Consider the following 21763-nt stretch of genomic DNA (forward strand, 5'->3'; position numbering starts at 1 on the left):
TTCTGCTTGTTTGGCTTGCTGGGAAGGCAGTTGTCATGTCAGTGCTGGTGCAAGGGAAGTGCCAGGAAGGGAGGGTGTTGGTTGGGGTAAGGGAGGAAGGAAGCAGGAGCAGGTGGCTGTGGGATCAGCTCAGTGGCAGTGTAACGTGCAGGGATAACGTGTGTCCTTGTGGGGGAAAAACATACCTGCTGGTGAAAGTAGGTTGCTGAACTGCTGCTGAATGCTATTAGCTGCATAGCCAAGGTCGGGCAGTGCCTTTTAGGACAGTTGCGATTACAGCCAGCCTGAGCTAAAGCCTGTGCTGAGTAGTGTGAACACAGCATTACTAAATTTGATGATTGCTGACAGCATCAAGAATGTAGAGTGGAGCACTTGAATGGTACATCTCTTCCACTTCCTCCTTTGCTGTCAAGTATGCAGTTTCTATGGGACTTTAAACCTCTTTTAGTGTTATGGGTTGGGGACTGATGATATGAGCTTGAATCTCAGCAAATTCTTCTTTCTGTACATTTGTGAAGCTAAACCTATGCTGAAGTATTCTAACAAACCTGGAAGAGCAGGCATCCTCCTAGCCTCTTCTAGTCCTCCCTCACTTTGTTAACAAACATTAAATTATTTCCTTGCTATACTGGTGAATTGGTAAATGCATTTTTAATTGTATGTTCTTACACTAAACATAAACCCTGATGAATTTTACAAAAGTAATGATTCCAGAGATACTTATTTTATGAGGAAAGGTGACAATTGGTGTTCTCTCACTCTGTCTCAAGCTATCTGGGATATATCATTACTAAAGGGGAAAAAACCACTGAATTCTCCAGAGAGTGGGGTGTAACATCTTCCATTTTCTGTGTCATGGGTTTGAAGCCAGTCCAAACTGGAAATTGTGGAGGCATGGATGGCCTGCTTTAAGCAAGCTGCTGGCACCTTGGCCCTGCTTTACCAGTTGAAGCAAGGTAGCCACCTAGCTCCCTAAGTGGGCTTACTTTTATTACCTTCTCCAGTGACCTGAGCCGTTGAGACTCATTTCTTCAGCCTGCAGCTGAATTCTTAGTCTGATAAGCTGTGTTGTCAGGGTAGCGTGGGGAAGCCTGCCGTGCCCTGCCCTTACCTTTTGTATGTTGATACAAATACAAGATGTTGGTCTTCAGGGCAGCCATTAATGATAGTGGTGATTTTACAATGGTGCCTTGTTATGCAGCGTCCATGCCTTAAGTCCTTAGCCAAATGTAATTTAGATGATGATAATTGAAAGCAGAAGACTGTGACCCAGTAAAATCCATGAATTTGGCAGGGACATCAGTCCTGCGGAGGAATGTATGCATAAAATATATAATAAATAAAATTGAGCTGTGCAAATGTAAAATAATAATTTTATGTCTGTCAGAAGGATCCCAAGGCAAAAAAGCTGGTTTATGTTCAGATGCTGAATCCTTTCATGCCACATACCAGATTTTGTGCAGTGTAATCCCACTGCAATCTTTTGTTTTGGGAAACTGCTGAATTCTGATGCTTCCTCTCCCAGAACGTGCTCCCTGAAAAGTCTTATTCTCCCTTGTCCCTGCAGCTTTTGTGTTTGCTTATCCTGGCTTCTTGTCCCAGAGGTCTGGTTATGAATTTCTGTATCTTCCAGGTAGCTCTACTCAGTTGTCTTTTCTTTCCTAAAATAGTTGAGATCTTTGCTTGTGGGCAAAACAAGCATTTTGAATTATCGTCTCTTGAATGGGTCATTGGTACATAAGTTTTTTAACCCAATAATATGAGCTGTTCTATCTCTTGAGACTCCTGGGGAGAGATGTGCTGGTCCACTGAATGTGGTTTCCAGCTTAAGCACTGTGGGGGGAAAAAAAAAAAAAGACTATTCGGTTCCTAGGAATATGGAGCTGGGACCACACTGAACCACCTAAAAGTGGATGGAGAAGATAATGGGTCAACCTGGAAATGACTTCCAGGGAAAGAACTGTAGAGAAAGTATTTTGCTGCTTGTGGTGGGAAGGTGGGAATCACAGGGCAGTGGATGTGCACCCCAGCTTCTCACTCTGTACTAGTTGTTGCTTGCAGTCCTCTGCAATACGTCGCAGTGCTCTGGCACAGAGAAATAATCAGTAGATAAGTAACTCTGTATCCCAGCAGTATTTTACTGTACCTGTGTTGAAAATAGAATTGTGTTTAACCTTACTCTGTGCCTGGGTGCTTGTCAGTAAATTTCTAGGAGATGTGATTCTTCTCAGAGCCATTATGAAGTGCCAGACTGTTAGTGGCTGCATTTGGGTCGATTTGAACTGTACTCATATCTCATGATACTACTTCTTTTCTTTTTCATGTGCACTAGGTGACTTTGGAGAAGGTGCTGGGGATAACTGTGTCGGGAGGCAGAGGATTAGCCTGCGACCCCAGAACTGGCCTTGTCGCTTATCCAGCAGGGTGAGTCACTAACTGCATTCTTCAAAGCTGAGATTAACCAGAACTGGGATGACAGTGTAAGATACAGGGTGTTTCCAGTACGGTCTTCTATAGGTAGAATTCACCATTCTTTAGTCTCTTAGCATAGAGGTCAATTATGAGCATCGGCACTGCTAGTATAATTAGCAAAGGAGAAGTACTGCATCTTACCTGTCAAGTTTTAATAATATCCTTTTTATGGAATCCCTTTCCCTCCTCTTGCTCTAAGCTAGGTGTTAAATACATTGTGGGGTTTTTAACTATGCTCAGTAGTGTGCTGACCTTGCTCATAACTCGATGGGATAGATGCTTAAGCATGTGAGTACCTAATGGAGCAAATGATGCTTTCAGTGAGTTGACAAACCCTTGTTGTACATGCCCTGCAGTTTATAACTTATTTCCTATCCAAATGTGGAGAAAGATCTCAGGCTTCATGTTGGCAGCCCTTTGCTTATGGGTTCTTTGAAGTGCAACCCATCAAATTTGCAAATTGAGATATCTAGATGGAGACATCGGACAGCAAAAGAGCTATCTAGAAGGAGATAGCTGAGGGCTATAGAGGTGGCTTTGTGAGTTGCATGTTTAGCAAAACTGTAGACGTTTTGGACCAGATCCTGATCTTGCTGGAGGTGGAGCTCACTCAGAGCATTTATCTGTAGAGGAGTAGATCATGTCAGAGTTGCTGCATTGTGGGATTAGAGGAGCAGATCATGTCAGAGTTGCTGCATTGTGGGATGAGACTCATGTGAAAGAAAGTAGCACCTGAAAAACTTTCAGATTGAGATCTCATAATAGATGGTATATTGAAAAAGCAAGGGAGGAAAAACATTTTCTGTAGGATGTTTACCCTGCTAGTGGAGACATGGCTATTGAGATGGGGAATGGCTATGGCTTAGATGGAAAGATACAATACTGTAGTCAAAATAAATTGCAAAGACAGAAGAATGACTCTTCAGAAAAAGTCTTCACTGCCCAATGTGGTGTTATGTGGAGATACTTTATCTGTCTCTAAATTGGATTGTTGAAGGCCACATAAGCTTGGCTGTTCTTCGAAGCTAGATTATTCTGCTAGTCAGCAAGCTATAGGAGAACTGGGAGGGTGGTATCTTCTAGTGGCATTGCATAGGCATGCTCTCCACATGTAAAAGGTGGAATTAGAAGAAAAGAACTTACATGAGAATTATGGATGGTGTTTATAAGCACCCAAGAAACAGGCTAACAACATCAAAGGATACTGTATTTCTCGCTGAAATAAGACATGGGGTCAATAAAACTGGCTGGAAATTTCTGCCCTTTCTTGCCCATACCCTGGTTCACAGAATCACAACATCAATGTGAAATTACTTCCTGAAGCAGGGTCAGCTAGAGCAGACTGTCCAGCACCATCTCCAGGCAGCTTTTGAATATCTCCACCACAACCTTTCTGGGCAGCATGTCGCCAATGTTTGCTTACTTCCACAGTGGATCTTTTTTTCTGTTCTTGTTCAGATAAAACTTAATCTATTTTCATTTCTGTCCATTGTCTCTTGTTCCTTCACTGGGCACCACTGAGTCTGGTTCCCTCTTCTTCCTTCCCTTCCATGTAGTGTTCATGCACATTGATAAAATTCTCCTGAGTATTCTCCAGACTAAACAGCCTCTCCTCATATAAAAGATGCTCCAACTTCTCAGTTACCTCTGCGAGTGTATACTGGACTTGTTCCAGTAGTCTGTATTTTTCTTGTATGGGAGAGTACAGGACTGGATGTACTCCCGAGGACAGGACAAACTCCCTTGAGTTGTTTGCAGTGTTTTTCCTAGTGCATCCCAGAAGAATATTGGCCTTTTTCATCACAGGGGTATGGTGCTGGCTTATGGTCACACTGTTCACTAGGACCCAATAGTTGTTGTCTTAGAACTGCTTTGCAGCCCATAAATCTCCATCATGTACTGGTTGCATGGGATTATTCTTCTCTTGGTGCAGGACTTGGTATTTCCATTTGTTGAACTTCATTATGTTCCTGCTGGCCCAATTCTCCAGCTTGTCCAGGTTGCTTGGAATGATGGAACAGCACTCTGGCGTGTCAGCCTCTCCTCCTGGTTTTGTATCACCTGTGAACTTTCTAAGCATGCACTCTTCCTTGTTGTCCAGCTCATTAATATGGAGATAAAACAGTAACGGCCTCTTTATCAACTCCTGGGGTGTATCACTACTGACTTGCCTCCAACCAGACTTGGTGTTGCTGATCACAACCCTATGGGCCTGGACATTTACCCAGTTTTCAATCTATTTTGCTGTGCACTTACCTAACCTGTACTTTGTCTAATACTATGGGAGACAATGCCAAAGGCCTTATTAAAGTCAAGGTAAACAACATCCACTGCTCCCCACTTATATGCCAAGTTAGTCACCTCATTGTGGAAGGTTATGTTAGTTAAGCATGATTTCCCCTTCATAAATCTATATTAACTACTTTATCATCTTCTTGTTTTGCATGTTTCCTTGGGAATCATTTCCAAGATTAGTTGCTCTGTCACATTCTCAGAGATTGAGATGAGGCTGACCAGCCTGTAATTCCTGACATCTTGTTTGCAATTCTTGAAGATGAAAATGATATTTTCCTTCTTGCATTGTTCAGGAATCTCTCCCAGTCCCCATGACCTTTCAAAGACAACTAAGTGCCCTTGCAGTGACATCAGTCAGTAGTCCTACCTATGAAGAGGCCATTTTGATTGTTATACCTAGGCCTTTCAAGATCCAAAGATGGTGAGGATGCAGTCTAAGCTGCATCTGGACAGAGGAACTTCTGAGTTGCAGTGCCCACAGGCTATCCTGTCTGCTATATTTCCTTCTCCCCAGTATATTCCCACTTCTGTCAGGAACCTTTGGCAGCAGTGTTTCTATTCCTTGTTAGCATTTGTTAGCTGTGGTTCAGAGCCATGTCATCATTTGAGCTGTATCAATATTAAAGCAAAAGAGCTTCCAAAGGAACCTCACATGGACTTCTGAGAGTCCTGAAGGTAAATGCAGGTGAACAAATCACAGTTTGACTCCTTGGGTTTCTGCAGTGTGTTGAGACTCTAGCTGAGTCTTACAAGGCCGTTCTGTTATCATGGAACGTGGGTTTTTTCCTCCTATCTTAAAACTATTGTATTTTTTGTTAAATGAAAGTGTACGATCTGCATGTGCACTTGACAGCGTCCTTTATGCTTGAACTCTTCAGAGACAGGCAGGTGGATTACAGTGTGTGTTGCCTCTTCTGCATTTTTTTTCTGACACTGAATATATTCTCAATTGAGGAGAAGGAGGAGAGGGAAAGAAGAAAACAAGTGCACTAAACTGAAATGTTTTGGACTCTTGGATTGCTAAAGATAGGTGAGTTCTATTAACAGTGACCTCCTCTGATGAGCTTGTACATGCCAAACATGAATGTAATCAAGCATGAGGGCACCTGGGGATTCCTTTGGATAATTAAAAGCCTAAGTGGTTCCTTAGAACTTTACAGGGGAATTCTTGTTCACATTTGGTGGTGGTATCATCTCATGGCCCAGGCAATATGCCAGATGTTTTGTAACAATGTAATGACTTACATGACTTGCTGCTTTTGTGCCATAGCTATCCTGTCTTGTGATGCCAGTGTGATTTGCTGTGCTCAAAACTATCCGTTTGTGCTGGTTTAATATAGCATTTGTTAAGAAGTCAGAACATGAGGGAGGTATGTGTGCAGACCTTATTATAAAGTGATGCAAATTCAGTTTGTTAGTATTTGTCTTTCCCTTCTATTCTTATTTCTAGTGAATTGATCTCACCTGGTTAACTTGCAAGAATCCTGGTGTTACTAGTTCATTGACTGTATTTATTTTTGTTCCTATTTGAATGTACTGGACAGGGAAGCTTCTTACATGTGGCTGATTTTACAGACTGGGTAAAGTTCATGACCTGTCCATGCAACTTGGTCATCCTTCAGTGGCACTCAAGGTACTCCAGTGATTTCCTCAGCTCTCTACTCATCTACTGAAGTTTTGCAATCCTGACATGCAGAAGTTTTGCTTCTCCAGTTTGTAGTACCCCTGAAAGCTAAATTACATAACAACTCTGTTTTCCTAAGAACACTTTCAACACACCTAGATGAATTTGGTTGAGATCAAAACAGTTGCCACAGGCATCCTGACTTCATCCAAACCAGGCACATGAATGTTTGTTTGAATGAGAACTTGCACCTTAGAAGTTTAGGCTTTCTCTGAGCAGAATCTTACTCTGGTCTCTTATTTTTGTCTAAAGTATTATTGTTTATTAAATGATTGCTTTTCTGGATTTTCTCTTTTCTGGTGATTCTGATTCTCCTGAAAGAAGCAATACAACACAAGCTCATTCCAACTCCATAATGGTGCCTATGGGCTGAATGCTGCATTATTATTTTGTTTCCTTCTCACTGGCTTTTGAACTTTTTATCCTTTCTCTTCTTTGACTCTAATGAGGCTATCACTTCTCCAGTGGCTGCTTTGCTGCCCTGGTATTGTTTTAAAGTGATACTTGTGTTAAAGGAGGCTTTTTTTCTTCACGTCTGCCAAGAAGGCCAAAGGCACAGAGTGCTCTAGATATTTTAGGCCACTGCTTTCATATAAGGCTGTTGTCTTGGGAGACAAGACAACATAGGAGAGAAAACTATCCCCCTCCTTCTCCGAAAGTCTTATATCTGCCATCTATGCTTGCCTTTTCTCCTGCTGACGAATGATATAAACCCAGCACTGCCTGATTTGATCACTGTTAATGTTACGCAGTGATGAAGTTGTCTTCCTTGGAGGAACAAGCAGAAATCAGTTATTTCTTATAGCAGGCCTGGTGCTTTGTCTTTTTTTCTTTTCTCCAGTTTTTTTCCAATTCCTTTTCCCCTGTTCTTCTTTCATTTTGGTTTATTTCACCTTTCTTTTTTTTTTTTCTTCCCAGTAGCTAGTTGAGGTTCTGTTTCCTAGAAACAAGAATGGCAACAGAGCTAAGAAAATCCTCTGAGGTTACTGATGACTAACATTAAAAAAGGGGAGAAAAAAAAAAAAAAAGAGAAATTCTTGCAGAGGAAAAATGTCTACCATTTAAATTCCACACCAGCTGCTCAGATAGCTTGAATCAGCTTATCTGTGTTTTAGGGTTTTTTTGGTGAGGGGGAGGTGAATGTGGGTGTGGTTTTTGTTATTTTTTTGATCCTTGTAGGCTGGTGGGGCTGATTTATTTCACTTCTCTTTGTTCCTCTTTCCTTGGCCCAGATCGTGTGAGCTGGTTGAGAACCTTGTCCTCATGTGAGGTACCTGTCTGCTGGGGAGAACAGCCCATGCTTTTCCTCTGTTGATGCAGAAAAGTAGTGCTTTGCGCTGTTCAGTATACAGTCTTTTAAACACTTAACGCTCTTACATTCTCATCAGCTTAGGCCTCTGTCCAGCCCTGATTATCAATTCCCAGCTATTCTGATACGAGTCAGGGATTTTTCATGTTAGTCATATGAGTCTTCCTCACTGGGGAAATCTGTATTTGATGCAGAGTACCTGGAATGAGTTGTTGAGACTCAGCCTTCAGCTCTTGTGGATGACTTTTTACATGCTACAGATCTAAAATCAGGTGTGAGTTTAATCCACAGACTCCACTGAGACAGTAAACTGAGTAGCTTTGGGTTTCTCTCAGAATTGGCTGTTGCCAGTACAGATGCAGCCCCTGGCTAGCTCTGTGCATGTGCAGTACATCTGCTGAACAAGTGAGTTGGACACTCCCTTATACTGCAAACATTTAATACTGTAACATCCTTGTTTGCACATGCTAAGGGAGGGTGATAAAGGAGTCATATGATCAAACTTAAATGAAGATATTGTTTCTTCTCCTGTTACTATTTGCTACAAGGTCTTCTCCTTCAGTCTTATTGCTTTGAGTATTTTGAAACAAGAGAGCTAATATTCAGAAGTGACTATTGTTATGATGGGTTCAGAATGGGAAAAGTACATGGCTAACTCAAATTTTATTGTAATGCTACCATCCCATTTATGTTGGATGCTGCTGCAGCTCTCTCGTCTGCCAACCTGTGCTGCAGCAGTATTGATCCCCAGTCACTCGTTCTCATTTCATCTCTCTCTTCCTCCACTCATCCCCAGTGCATTCACAATACTGAGTGGAAACCTCTTGAATTCAGTCAGCCCTTCTAAGTCATAACTCTCCTGGCACCCTCTCCATGTGGATCCAGGGAAGTAAATGCTGGGTCCTGCACCAACAGGCAGTGACAACAGTCTGTGTCACAGCAGTGGGAGGAAGGGGAGGAGCACAGCAGGAAATGAGTGAATCGGTTTTAATCCGTCCAGGAGTCTGCTCAGCACGTGTGGAGCTGTCTCACGTAATTGAGCAGTAACTCCCACTGGAAGCTGAAGAGTGAGGACTTTGTTTTGTTTCTCCAGAAGTGGTTGTTGGTTTGCTCCCAAACACATCTTTCCAATTCCAGTAGACAAGTGGTTTCCAGCCATGCACATGTGGAGTCGCTTGGAATGTTTTAGTCATCATTTTCCATCGTTCTATAGATAATTTATTATGTTGTGTGGTAATCTATCAACTGAGAAGAATTTCCCTTTACCCTAAGCTGCATAAAACCCACAATGATAGAATAACATTTAAGAGACATTGCATAATGTTACAAGGCATGATGAAGATGCTGCCATACTTGCTTTCTTTCTTTCCTATGTTAAGTGAAAGGTTTTGGACAATGTGATACTGGAATGAATTGTGAGAGGCAGATCTAGTAGACCACCGATGACCATGGCAAAATTATTTTCTGAATGGCAATCTCTTCAAGACTTAGGAACATCGTGGCCAGGTTAGACTTGGAGGCTACACGGAACAATGAAATCCTAAGGTGACAAGCATTACTGCTTACTTCAGGGCATATTTTTCTTAACTAGTTGATTACTTTGCTTGGCTGCCACAGTACTGGTCAGCTGCAGAATTCACTTTATAGATCTTTTGTTACCTCTTCTTACATGTGTGGTTTGTGCAAAGCTCTGCAGCTCTGTGCAGGTACAGTTCTTCACTCATTTTTGTTAGCAGTAAATGGTAATAATGTTGGACTCTGTCCCATGTGCAGCTTGAATAGGTACAGGGACACTACAGTACTTGAACTGTATATAAAGTATATAAATGCAGTTCTGCTGGTGCTGGCTCCTTCAATTTTGTTTCACCCAGACTTCTGAAGAATTTGAGCCTTCTTTGTATGTTTATTTCTAAAGGAGAATCTGCAATATTATAAAGATTATAGAAGACTATCCTAAAATGAGCGTTTGTGATTTCAAGCATATTTCAGCTTATTTAGCCATTCCAGAGGCAGCTTTAGTCCTTTTCAAAATGGTGCAGTCATCTTGTGAGGGCTATGCTGCTTTCCTCTCCCTGCCTCTCAGGAATCTGGACTATTGTTAGTGCATTTTTTTCTGTGAGGATGCTGTGCTCGTACATGCCATCTGGGGAGATTTTCCAGCTGGCGCAATTGTGCTTGTGGACTCAGAGGGAAAGATAAGAAAATCCCCTTCATTTAGATTGTTAAAAACAATCTCAATTGAAGAGCTGTGACTGCAGTTGGGTTTGAGTTGAGCCATTACAACCCAGTGGAATGTTTTGGTTTTTTTTCTGTGCCAAAAGTGAACAGCACAACACAAGATTTTAGTGTTCTGAAAGTGTCCAAAAAGAAGCCAACCCCTTCCTTCTCTCTCTTCCATTAACAGCAGATCCCTCAATGATGAAACATGAATATGCTTTCTCAATTGTAATTACCCACTGCAGGGAAAGGGTAGTTCTCCAGAGTGCCATATGCTAATCCAGCCTTCAAGTTACCACTGGGTGGTGGATCACTATTCTGTCCTGTGCATCAGAAGGCCAGCTGTTACAGCCCCAGGACGAACGGAGATGAAATGTGACACTGTCCTATAGTTACTATTCAGGGTTTTGGCAGCAGCAGTAGTTCTGGTGGCATCCTCCCTTCAGCCGCCAGGTACCAACATGCCTGCTTATCCCCTGTCTTTCCACAGTCATGTAGCAGTCACGCAGTATGAGCCTTTTCTCCCAAAGTGTTTCCTTTGTACGTCAGCTCTGCTCCCATCCTGTCTGGGTGAGCCTGTGCTCATCCGTGCTTGCCTGCTTCTTCCTTTCTGTTAGGTGCCAGCAAGGGGGGGTTGCAGCATGTGGCTATGCTCAGTGCAGCTTATGTCCATGCTGCTTACGTCCCAGTGTGGTGTTAGAACCCCCTAAGTGTGGAGCAGTAATCTGTGCTTCCTCTTCTAACACCTTCAGTGGGAGGAAGCATGCTGTTAGCAGGTGATGCTCCCCTGTCAGCAGGCTCAGAGAACTGTAGCTGAAATCTGGTGACCCTTGGTAGCAGGGGTTCCAGAAACAACCCCAAACAAAATCCTAAATGCAAGCCTTCATTTCTGTGAGTTTTTCTCATTTAGACTGAATGTAGAATTTTTCAAGGGAATAGTCCAGTTGCAGTGAAGCATTTGTGAAACACTTGCCAAAATTAATTAACCAGCAATACTCTGAACAGGGAGTGAATATGTAAGAGCAGCTACCATTTCCCCAAGCAGACTGCTGGAGAACACCTCCTTGCCCTTGGTGGGCAGCCCTGCATTGAGCTGAGATCATAAATATTATTCCTTCCTGCCTTGAAAATTATGGGCAGGAAAATGTATTTGGGATGATAGTGGCAGTGTGAAGGACAGGAAGATTCTTCTGAAACAGTCTGCAATAGGGAAGAGGCAACGTATTGTAGAATTGAGAAAACTTTGGTTTTAGTCTTCCATGGAACCAGATAGTAGAGAATTTGTTTCTCCCATTGTGCACCTTTTTCTTAAAGGAGTAACAGTTTTTTTTCTCTCCTTCAGAGAGCTGTAGATAATAGGAACAAGGTAGTAAGCAGGTAACTAAAAGTGCTGTTTTCCACAACCTTTATACTCCAGCTAGTTCGGATGCACTTCTTCCAACATCAGACACTAGCCAGCTCTCAAGGCAGTGAAGTCCACAAATCATGTTGTGCACCTTCTTCAGAGCCCCTGTGCTGTACTGGTTCCACATGGGTGATGTGAGCTCAGGTGGTGTTTCAGTATATGCGTGTACAGAAAGCCAGGGTTGTGATTAAGGCAAAGAATGCCAACTCCATGCCTTTGTGTGCACTCTGTACCTGTTCCCAGAGCTAAGTAAGCCTCGTTCTTGGCAGGGAAGAGCACTGTGGGGCTGTAGTGGAAGAAATGTTCACAAAGCTGTTTTGCAGAAGGAGGTGTCTTTGACCCTTCAGTTCCAAAGTGTGGCACACAGCTGTGTCAATTACAAAGCTTAACTGACAACAAGGTTGAGGATATGGTGGAGCAGGTCCAGGTGCTGCCTGCATGGTGCATGTCAGGGAGACCACAGCTGTTAGCCGAATCCTGGAGAAAGTTTGTTAGAAAGTGGATTCTTGCTGCTGCCAAAAATGTTAGTGATGAAGAAAGTGAGAGGAGGGAAATGGAAACACTTTTATCTGTGCAAGATTACAATGAAAATTCTTGTGACAGAGAAAAACACTTAACTGCCCTTGAAGCTTTCCTGTGCTGGATTCCAGAGGCTGCAAGCAGGGGATAAGTAGGGAGGCTTGGAGGAGTCCTGTGAGTTTGCTGCTGTTTGGGTTGCCTGACATACCATGTTAAGGAAAACTGTATAATATGCACTTGTTCCTGCATCCATCTTAGGTCCAGAGTAAATATTCCATTTCCCTCAACACAAGAGCATTATCATGCCTTTTAGAGTAGCTACAACAGAGACTGTTGAAAGGACTACACTGGTTTTACCTGACTTCAGGTAAAATTATTGCTTATTGACAGAAGCGTTCATTGTCCTCACTCTTGCACTATCTACCTAAATGTGCCAATGACATTTGATTTTTAAACTGTGAAGAAAGCTGGGAAGTAATCCCTATTAGATGGCTGGTTTGTTACTCTGTGCTTTGACCTCATTAACCAGTATGTGAGCTAAAGGGAAGTCACTATATAAAAAGAAAAAAGAAAAGGGCAAAAGAAGAAGAAAACCTCCTGTGGTGAGGGTCAGTCGCAGTTTATGCACAAAGAAGTTGGAGCGAGAGAACAAGCACGTCTGTTTTGTTTAATAACAGCGCTGAATGCTCTACTAGAGCTCTGCAAGTGGGCAGCCCTGACAGGTTTGGAAATGTGTTGCATGTCCATGGAACAGGGAGGAGGAATGGCTGTTTGGTTGTTGTGGAATACAAGGCCTTCCTCATCTTGATGCCCTGCAGCCCCCTTGGGCTTGCCCATCGCCTGAGAAAGGAAGGGGCTGGCAGAGAGTGGGAGTCTGCAGGTCGCAGCCTGCCTCCTTCCCGTCCTGCCATGCCCCTGCAGCAGCCATGCCTCCAGCAACCAGCATCTTGGTGCTGCAGTGGGACTTGCTTGGGAGCCAAGTCCCGAGCTTGCATAAGAGTGAGGGGGGGAAGTGGGGACCGAAAGCAAAGTCTGGGTTGAAAATGAGATACCAACTGCCTCAGCTGGGCTCCACCCTCTGTAAGAATCTCAAAACAAGCACTGTGTCTCCTGGCAACCTTCACACAAATCCCAGAGTTCAACTTGAAAGGAGTACATACGATCCAAAGTGTGTACCCCATTGCCAGGTATGAATGAGGGGGAGACGCTGGATTTCTTCTTCCTGGAAGACCTGGCACTTGGGGATGGTCTCAGGTTTCCCTCAGTGTCAGCGAGGCAACAGGCTAAAGGTGAGGCAGCATTCTGTTAGGCTAAGAAGTGCCAAGAAGCAGTGCATTCTGTTTGTTGTAAGCATGCCCAAGTGTGCAGTGAGTGTTGCTGAAGCTTGGGCATAGGACTTGGCATGCCAGCACTGGCAGCTTTGCCTGTGGGCACCATCCTGCTCTGGGTATGTACCTAAGTGCCTCCAGCTGGCAGCTAGAGACTGGCATCAGCCTCTGCCTGTCCTCAGCATCACGTGTTTGCCCTGACAGGGCTGACCCGGTGCTTCTTGGACTCCAACCTCACCACATTTCTCTGTGACAACAGAGGGATGAGAGAGTAGGCCTGTGTTATTGTGGTTGCTTCTCCTTCCAGGATAGCTGTCCTTTCAGATCTGGTGTTAACTGATGCTTGTTAGCTATTCTGTAAGGAAAAAAAAAAAAAAAAAAAGTGCAGTTAAAATGCTCTACCTTATCTCATTGTAGACAATGCAGAGGCAAATGTTCATTTTTCATTAAAGCTACAGCTGTCCAAAGACCCCCAAAAAGACAGTGTGGGTAGAACTGAATGTTGCCAAGCAGAGCACATCAGAACTGTTCCTGCTCAGCAGCCGTGCTGGGTAGAGCTGGCTGCAATGCTGAGCTTTGGGGCAGGCTGGGCTGGCAGGAGGCTTTGGTGCCGTTTTGCAGTCCCTGGCAGCCTGTAGACTGAGGCAGCCCTGAGCTCAGCCAGTGCCGAGATGAGATGAAACCAACAGGCCCCTGGGAGCGGGCAATTCCTTAACAGCACGCTTTTGAAGCAGCAGGAATGCTATTTGTCTCTGGTACTTCTGTGTAGATACTGCAGGAATTGTGCTTACTGAAGCATTCAGGAGGAAAAGCTGCTCCAGTTTCTCTGCCGTGCTGGAGCTCCTGCTGCCTGATTAGGAAGGCAGGCAGGCAGGCAACACAGGGCAGTGGGGCACCCCGGGCCCACCCCAACATCCTTGCCAGGAGGGGCTGTAGGGCACCTCTGCTCCTGGCTTTTCCTCCTGAGGTTAATCAGATAGAAACGGGGCATAGGTAAAAACTGTATTATTGCTTGTTTGCTCTCGTGATTGATGCCACTGTTACTGACTATGCTGATTGGTAGTGGTAAGAGAACTGAAGCCCTGAGACCCCTGCCATAAGCTGTCCTGTTCATTTGCCCCACATAATGAGTTTGCATAGAGCCTTCTCCCTGGTGCCTGGGAGCTGCTCTGGCATGATGAGGGAGTCTTCTGGCTGCATTTGCTGCTAGAAACAGATGTTGGCCTATTGCTTACACGTGGGATATAGCTTTCCTCTGGGGATTGAGTTCAAAAGAAGAAACTTCTTCAGCTTTCAAGGCTTGGTGGTGTGGCAGGAGCTACTCTTGCTGACAGGTCAGCACATACCTGATGTGAGGAGCCAGGGGTTCACATTTCAGCCTAGCTGGGGCTGTGCAGGAGCTGCTCCCCCCCAGGAGGGAGGATGCCTTCAGAGAGAGCTTTCATCCTTCCTTGATGTACAGTTGGGCTGGAGAGCTGAATTTACTCAGGGCCTGATGGCAAATTTGATGATTCTGCAGTAATTTTCTTGTAGATGTTGAGTTTCCTTACCTGTATGGTTCTTGCCTTTTCCTTTTCCTCTGAATGTTTTTTATTTTTTTTAAACAAGCAAAAAAAGAAAAACCCACCTTTTCTTCTTCTTGTTTTTTTTTTTTAACTCGTCTTTCATTGTTTCCCTTTCCCCTAGATAGGTGCATTTTCTTTCTTCTCCTAGACGCTCCCTTTGGACTTAATTATGCTTTCAATGTTTATGAGCAAAGTTGTACCCCATGTATATATATATATAAAAGAAGTGTGTGCAAATAAAAGCAGGAATGTATTGTTACTGTAATTGAAATCATAACACTAATTCAAGAATTATTAGTCTACTACTAATTGTTATTGATTATTATAGAAAAAAAGAATAATAGTGCATTAGAATACTTCTATTCAGAAAGTGTCAGTAATGGTGATAACACAACTAAAAGTGTAATGTATTTCTTCATTTCTATCCTTCTTTCATGGTGTTATGCTCATCCTTGTGTGGCTTCTCTGGATCTTCAAAGTCAGTAGCTAGAGGGTAAGACCGTAAATCTCCGGCCTTTGTAGCTCTTCACTGGAAGGATTTTGATGTGGATGTTGCTGATGGCTTCTTCCTCACTCCAGTATCCACTTGGGGTGGTTTTTTTTGATATATTTGTTAACACGCTTACACTATTCTCACTCTTAGTTTGTCTGCGGCTTCGTGTTACTTCTGAATTCATTTTTTATGGTGTCTTTTATGCATGTTACTTACTTCCTTGATTTCTTTGTTATTCCAGTTTTGTGCAGCTCCCATGTCTCCATTTCTTTAACTGTCTGTGATTTGGTCACAGCTGGGGGGGTTCCTGCTGCCAAGCATGTGCCTCACCTCTTATCAGCCTGTGCCTCTGCTCCTCTGTGCAGTGCCTTATCTGTCCACTTACCAAGGCCTCTGCTATCGTGGTGCACCTGTGTTTCTCTCCACTGCATCACTGTATTGGTTGTAAATATCTCATTCTACATAAAGTAACTGCTTCTTACTGTTATTTATATAAACTATAGCTATATCATGAAAAAACAAACAAACAACAAAACCAACCCCAAAAACAGAGGTAGAACAAATTAGCCATGGACACCTGTCCAGTTAGAGAAATTGCTGTCACAGCTGAACCAAGTAAAACAAAACTAAAGCAGGTCAAGAAGAGTTTAGACAGAGGAGATCTGACAAGCCTGAGGCCTTTCAGAATCTCTGTATAGCTCACAGCATGATGCTGATGCTGAGGCTGTACTATTGAGGCAGTACTGTATTATAGAGTCTGCAGAGCCCACATCATTAGCAACTTCTTGCTGTTCATCATCCTCCTCCAAACACGGGTTTTGGCACCTCTGATTTTTCACTTGTGCTGTGGAGGACAAATCTGTCAGCCAGATGCTGATGGAGGAGGGACTGGCTGTTGTTAGCAAGCGGCAGGGTGGAGCACAACTGGGGAGCAGGAGATCCCTGAGGCAGGTGCCTTGGCTGTTCTGTAAAGACTGAGAGTTGCTCTCTTCTGCTTGTTGATGCCTGTGGCAGCTGTAACTTTGGGTGAAGCCCTCAGTGTATGGAGATGAGCCCCGTCTCAAGAATTAAGAACACAATATGCTGTGATTCTGTAGCATCCATCCTGGAAAAAGTTGCATTCCCTGCCCTGTCTCAGAGCTCTCCAGCTATGCAGCCACATTCTGGTTCTTTATTTCAGTCATCTTAGTAGCACCGGTCAGGTTCTGCTCAAGGCTCCATTTTCTACTGCTTCTCAGTCTCTCCTGTCTAAGTGATGGTCAGCATGGTTTTGTGTCATGAGCTGTCTCAGTGAGCCTTTTTATTCCCCAGCCTTCCTATCATCAGCTGCTCATTGCTCCAGCCCTCAGGGCTGCTGATTTGTAGTGTTCAGTGGGTGTTCGTCAAGAGTGCTGAAATAAAACACAGTTCTGCAACTCCTGCGCCTAGCCCAGTTGATTTAAAACTTCATGTAGGTGTATTGCTGGCATTGCTCGCCTGCCTGAAGGGAAGTGAGCGGTCTGGTAGAGAGCAGTGGAGATTCTGTGTGTATTAGTCATGAGCTTTGTGTGTGTATGTATGCATGTGTGTGGGTATGTGTTTTGGTGTGCGTGCATTTGTCATCTGTGTGTTATGTCATGTGAAGCCTTGTCAGACATGCAGACTGATGTACAATCCACATGTATGTGTAGCTGCTGGTGTGTGCCTGGCTGTGTTGTTCTTTGCCATAGGCCAGAGGGGACAGGCTGTTCCACAAGGCAGAGGAAATGGCCTCTCCTCAGTCACTCTAGGAGAGGGTTTTGTCCGGTTTCCTAAGCAGCATGGATCTCATCTATGAGGTTTTTCTTCCTCTCTTGCTTGCGGAGCATTGAAAGGAATTGGGATGTTCTGAAGGTAAGTTCCTGTTGAATCACTGGTGACTAGGCAGCCATGAGCCATAACAGTTGGAGTCATTTTCAACTTTCTTGCAGCTGCAATGATTCCCAGTTCGTAAGCTGCTTTATACTTCGTGGTTTTCCTTCTGAGCCTGTTTCTCCTGTTTTCTATGCATGCATTTCTTGTCCACATCTTTTATAACAGTGACCCGGCCCCCCCACGGTGGGTGCCTCCTGCTCTGTGGACATCCTCTCTGTCCCCAGCACAGCTGCTGGTATACGTCACTTAGTGGCAGGCCTAGAATGTTTCTTGTCCCTGCACCCATCTTGTGGGGTGACAGACATGACTTTGTTTTCCTGAACCATCATCCTGCACTTAGGCTTGAACAATTAAAGAGTGCCAGTCTTAAAACTCTTCTTCCTGCTGCTCTGTACCTTAAAACCAAACCTTGAGATAGCCTAAGCTGCTAGCCGTGTACAGCATGAATTAGCGCTGGCACTGTGAGAGAGGCAGGAGAACTAAGCTCTGTCCCCTTCTCTGCAGCACAGCCTGTGCACGTAGGCTGACGTGGCCCCTGTTGACAGAAGGCGGTGAGGTGACAGCATCCTCGCCAGGTGGTGAGCGAAGTAGTTGCCTATTTCTGTGCAGGACATCAGATCATACAGGCCCTGATTTTTGTGGGGGAGCATTTTGAGGCTGTAGTATTTGATGTTGCAATGTAGCAGAAGTTGTTCTCTTGCATTCTTTGTTCTTTTATCTTGGTGCACTGAAGGATGACTGGGAAGTGAGCTGTGTCTAGCATTACCCTGCCTCAGCTGAGGACAGTAATCAGAGCACTATCCTATGGTTATGCAAAGCAAATGATGCTGGACAAAGAGAGGCTATTAGGCTCCTTCATCTTGTGTTCCCTCATACCAGACTTGTCTGGCCTATCAGTAATGAATGATGTGAGTCCAGCACAGGCTGAGTGGTGGAGAAGCAGAGGCTGCCCTTGTCCCTTTGAGGGTTATCCTTACAAATCCTTCTTGACAGTTCTGCTTTGCCTTGCAGACTGAATTTCCTGTGTGGCTTTTCCTCTTCATGTGGATTAGTTCAACCAGATTTCCCTCAGATTTCCTGCTACTTTTAGGCATGGAAGAGCTATGGAGGGAAATGCCCTGTGGTGGCTCTATGGCAGGGGAAGACATGCTGAGCCCACTGCTGTTTTGGATCCATTACTGTTTTGCAGCCCCCCCCAGTAACTTCTTCAGTTTCTCTCGGGGATTCTGAAAAGGAGAAGTCTAAAGGTGCAAAACTCTAAATTTCTGCAGGTTGATCTAAATGCTTAAGGCACTACTATGCAGGTGGGAACTAGCTGGCTAAAGCTCAGTTTGGATGAGGCTCTGCTGATGCTGGTAGACAGGTTAAAACCAGAAATCTTTCTCCCACTGCCTTAAGATAGCTCTGAAAGTTAAGTTTCTGGAGGCTGAAGGAGTAGTCTAAAAATCGTCTTTACAATCTGCTATGTTTTTCCCTAGGTCTGTGCATTCCTCCACTATTAGGGGCAAGGTACTGGACTTAAGTTTGATCTTGTGCTGCCATTTGTGTTTTTTTTGGAGCAGAGCCTGTTTTGTTCTGTACTTTTGCTCCCAGTCCTGCAGGTTTGGGGTGCCACCCAACCTTTTAAGCAGAACAAGTGTGTTCCTGGTTGGCAACCAGAAGTTTCTACTCTGTTAGCCTAGAGACACTTGATTTGTTAATCGTTTTCTTTTTTACAGTGGATTTTTTGTTCGTCTTTCCATTAGTGTGTGTGTGTTCCTGAAGTATGAATTTCTCTGCATCTGATTTCCACTCTTCCAGCCTTCTTGGTCGTGGTTTGGTGCAGGGAGTTCTGAGGGCTTTTATTCTCAAGCAGTGATACCCAGATCTTAACCTTTCAACAGATACGCCTTTCTTCTCAGAACGCATTTAATTAATATAGCCTGAATGAAAATACCTATTCAGTTACATAGCCAGTGTGCACATCCTCTCTCATCACTGTTAACCCGCACCCAGTACTGGCTGTGAATTAAAGCAGCTTTTTGGCAGAAAGAGTTGCCACATAGAAAATTAACACCAGCTTTTGTAGATACTGCTTCACTCTGATCAAGCTTCCTTTGGCAACCAGTGCAGTGTAAAAAAAAAAAAAAAAAAAAAAAAAAAGAAAGAAAAAAAAATAAGATTTTGTTCTTATCAATGCCTGTTTTCTTTTTCATGCATTTTGTGCGTAGGAAGCTGTTGCAGTCTCATTTGAATAACTTTAGGGAAGAGAACAGAGGCTGAGCCAGAAATTGAGAAACAGACCCATTTTGAAGGAATGGGATTGTTTGCTCTTTTCATTTATTCCTGCAGCATTGTGGAAAGAGGCTACTTGTGGGGAAGGCCAGAATTTGTTTTGTCAACTTCATGGAGTTTTTCCTCCACACAGCATTCTCTTTACAGCATAGGCTATATGCTTTTGGGAGAGAAGGACTTGACCCTTGAACTCCAGCTCCAGTTCTGTGTCCTGCAAGATATGGCAACAGTGGGTTGATGAATTACTTGGGAAAGGAATACTGTCATTGACTTCTGATTTTCCTGATCCCCTTGGAGAGGTGGGTGTCCTGCAGAGAAAGGAAGGAAGAAAACTGACTTCTGCAGAGATCTTTTTAACACTAGCTTGCTGAAGAAGGATGGGGGAAGGCAGCTGTGACTAGCAGGATGTGCAGGGAAACAAGGGGGCAATGAGGAAAGAGTAAAATGTTGACAAAGTAGGATTTGGGGAAGAATAGGAATGGAACTGTGAGGAGGAGAGACAGCAGTAATGGGGAGGAAAGGGCACGGAGTGATCCACTGCTGCTTAGTGAGTCAGATACTTCATGTAAATGCGATACTGACGCCAATTCCTCTTCTATATTTAGCTTATGGAAATTGCTTCTTTTATTTATATATACATATATAAAAAAATATATATTTTTATATATATAATATATATATATTTTCTGCTGGAGCCAGTAGGAACTGTTCAGACATCTCCCTCCTCCTTTCCTCCTTTGAAGTAACACCAGCTTTTTATCTGCGTATGTGGTGCATGGTTGTGCATGTGTAAGATAGGGTTTGTGCCTTCAAGGAGGTTTAGAAAACTCTTCCAGGAACCTTTCCCTGTTTTCTTATTTGCTGATCCAAGTAGCCTCCCTGATGCTGCAAAAACCTTTGACATAGCTGTGATAGTCAGTTCTGGCCTTTGTAATTGCTGAGGTTGTCTGAGTGCTTGCTCCATGAGGAAGAGGAGACCTGGGAGAGATTCCACAGCCATTTTGTCTTTAAAAGCCGCTTGCACCAGGAAGCTGTTACTTGAAGGTTGTGGGTGACGTCGTAGGCCTAGGAATAAACCTTTAAATATGCACGCAATTGTCAACGGCCTCTTCAGGAGCCAGTGTACAAACAAGCAGGACACTTGATCTTAGCTGGCTGGATAGATGGTTTGTACAACAGTAACCTATACGGCAGTGAACAGCTTCTATAAATGTCTTGGAAATCAGACTGTACTACTGCATGAAAAGGTGATGTCATCAAGCTGTGTGTGCAGCTGCAGAAAAGGTAGTGGAGTTAGTGCTGAAACAAGGTTGCTAGCAATGTTGACCTTCTGAACAGCTAGTGCGTATCATGGTGGGTATTGGTTTAGGTCCCAGATCAAGCGCTTTTGGAGCTGGTCTCAGTTTTCTTGTTGGCACTAGCATTGAAAAAGTTCTTTCCAGACAAAGATATCTTGAACTTGAATTTGTTTCGACAGGTTCAGTTTGGGAAGAGGTGACGTGACCGTTATGGAAGTGCATGTTTAAAGCGCTTTACATGGTCTGCATCCACAGTTGGAAGCTAGGAAGATCAGTACTCTCTTTCCCTTGTGTCCTTTGCACCTCTCTTGTCTCTGAAATGCTGAATGGAGTCTTATAGCTGCAGAAAAAGGGGGGTAGGGTGGATAGATGACTGTATGCTCTTGTATGCAGTTAATTTTCCATTGTAATTATTTTTATTATTTTAACAAAGATTAAAGCCGACCTGAATAGAAAGGAATAGGTACTTTGAGTCTCCTGAGGGCTTGGCAGCCATAACGAAATTGGAGAAAGCGTGGAATAGGTGGGTCAATGACCATTCCTTGTCTCCATTCCTTTTATTTTGCTACACCAAGTTACTTTGCTAAAACAAAGCACACCCAGAGTACTCATGAACTCTCAGCTCCATTGTTTGGGAACTGCTGCAGGTTCTGCTGAAGAATGACTTGCCAGCTACGTGAGGTGGAGGAACTGCTCTGGGGCTGTGAACTGCCAGGTGTCTGAACAGGTACTAAGGCTGCCCTGAGCACTCGTGAGAGGTTAAAGTGGTGAAAGCGGTTAACCTCTGCTCTTTGAGACGATGTGCTCTGGAATGGAGAGGACTACACACCTTTCCAGGCATTTTGGGAGGGGGCAGTTTGTCAAAGTTAGATAGGTGTTTCTCACTCCCTAGACAGTATTTGTGTCTTGCTGTGAGATCTGTGGCTTGTGGCCTCCCATCCTGGTACATGAAGTATCTCTGGCATTAGCTGGAGCCTTCATTGCTCTTGTGTGCAGCAGACAGGAGGGTGA

General features: G+C 43.9%; 1 protein-coding gene across 4 annotated transcripts in view; it reads left to right on the top strand.

Annotated features, from left to right (window-relative positions):
- Window positions 1-21763, top strand: part of WDR62 (WD repeat domain 62) — a 94337-nt gene that overhangs the window by 25528 nt on the left and 47046 nt on the right. For all 4 annotated transcript variants that reach the window (XM_046942106.1, XM_015287118.4, XM_015287120.4 and 1 more), the window contains exon 3: window positions 2333-2424. In XM_046942106.1, the coding sequence (XP_046798062.1) occupies window positions 2333-2424 (92 nt within the window). The remainder of the gene's footprint in view (window positions 1-2332; window positions 2425-21763) is intronic.

Source organism: Gallus gallus, chromosome 5 (assembly GCF_016699485.2).
Source record: "Gallus gallus isolate bGalGal1 chromosome 5, bGalGal1.mat.broiler.GRCg7b, whole genome shotgun sequence".
NCBI lineage: Eukaryota > Metazoa > Chordata > Aves > Galliformes > Phasianidae > Gallus > Gallus gallus.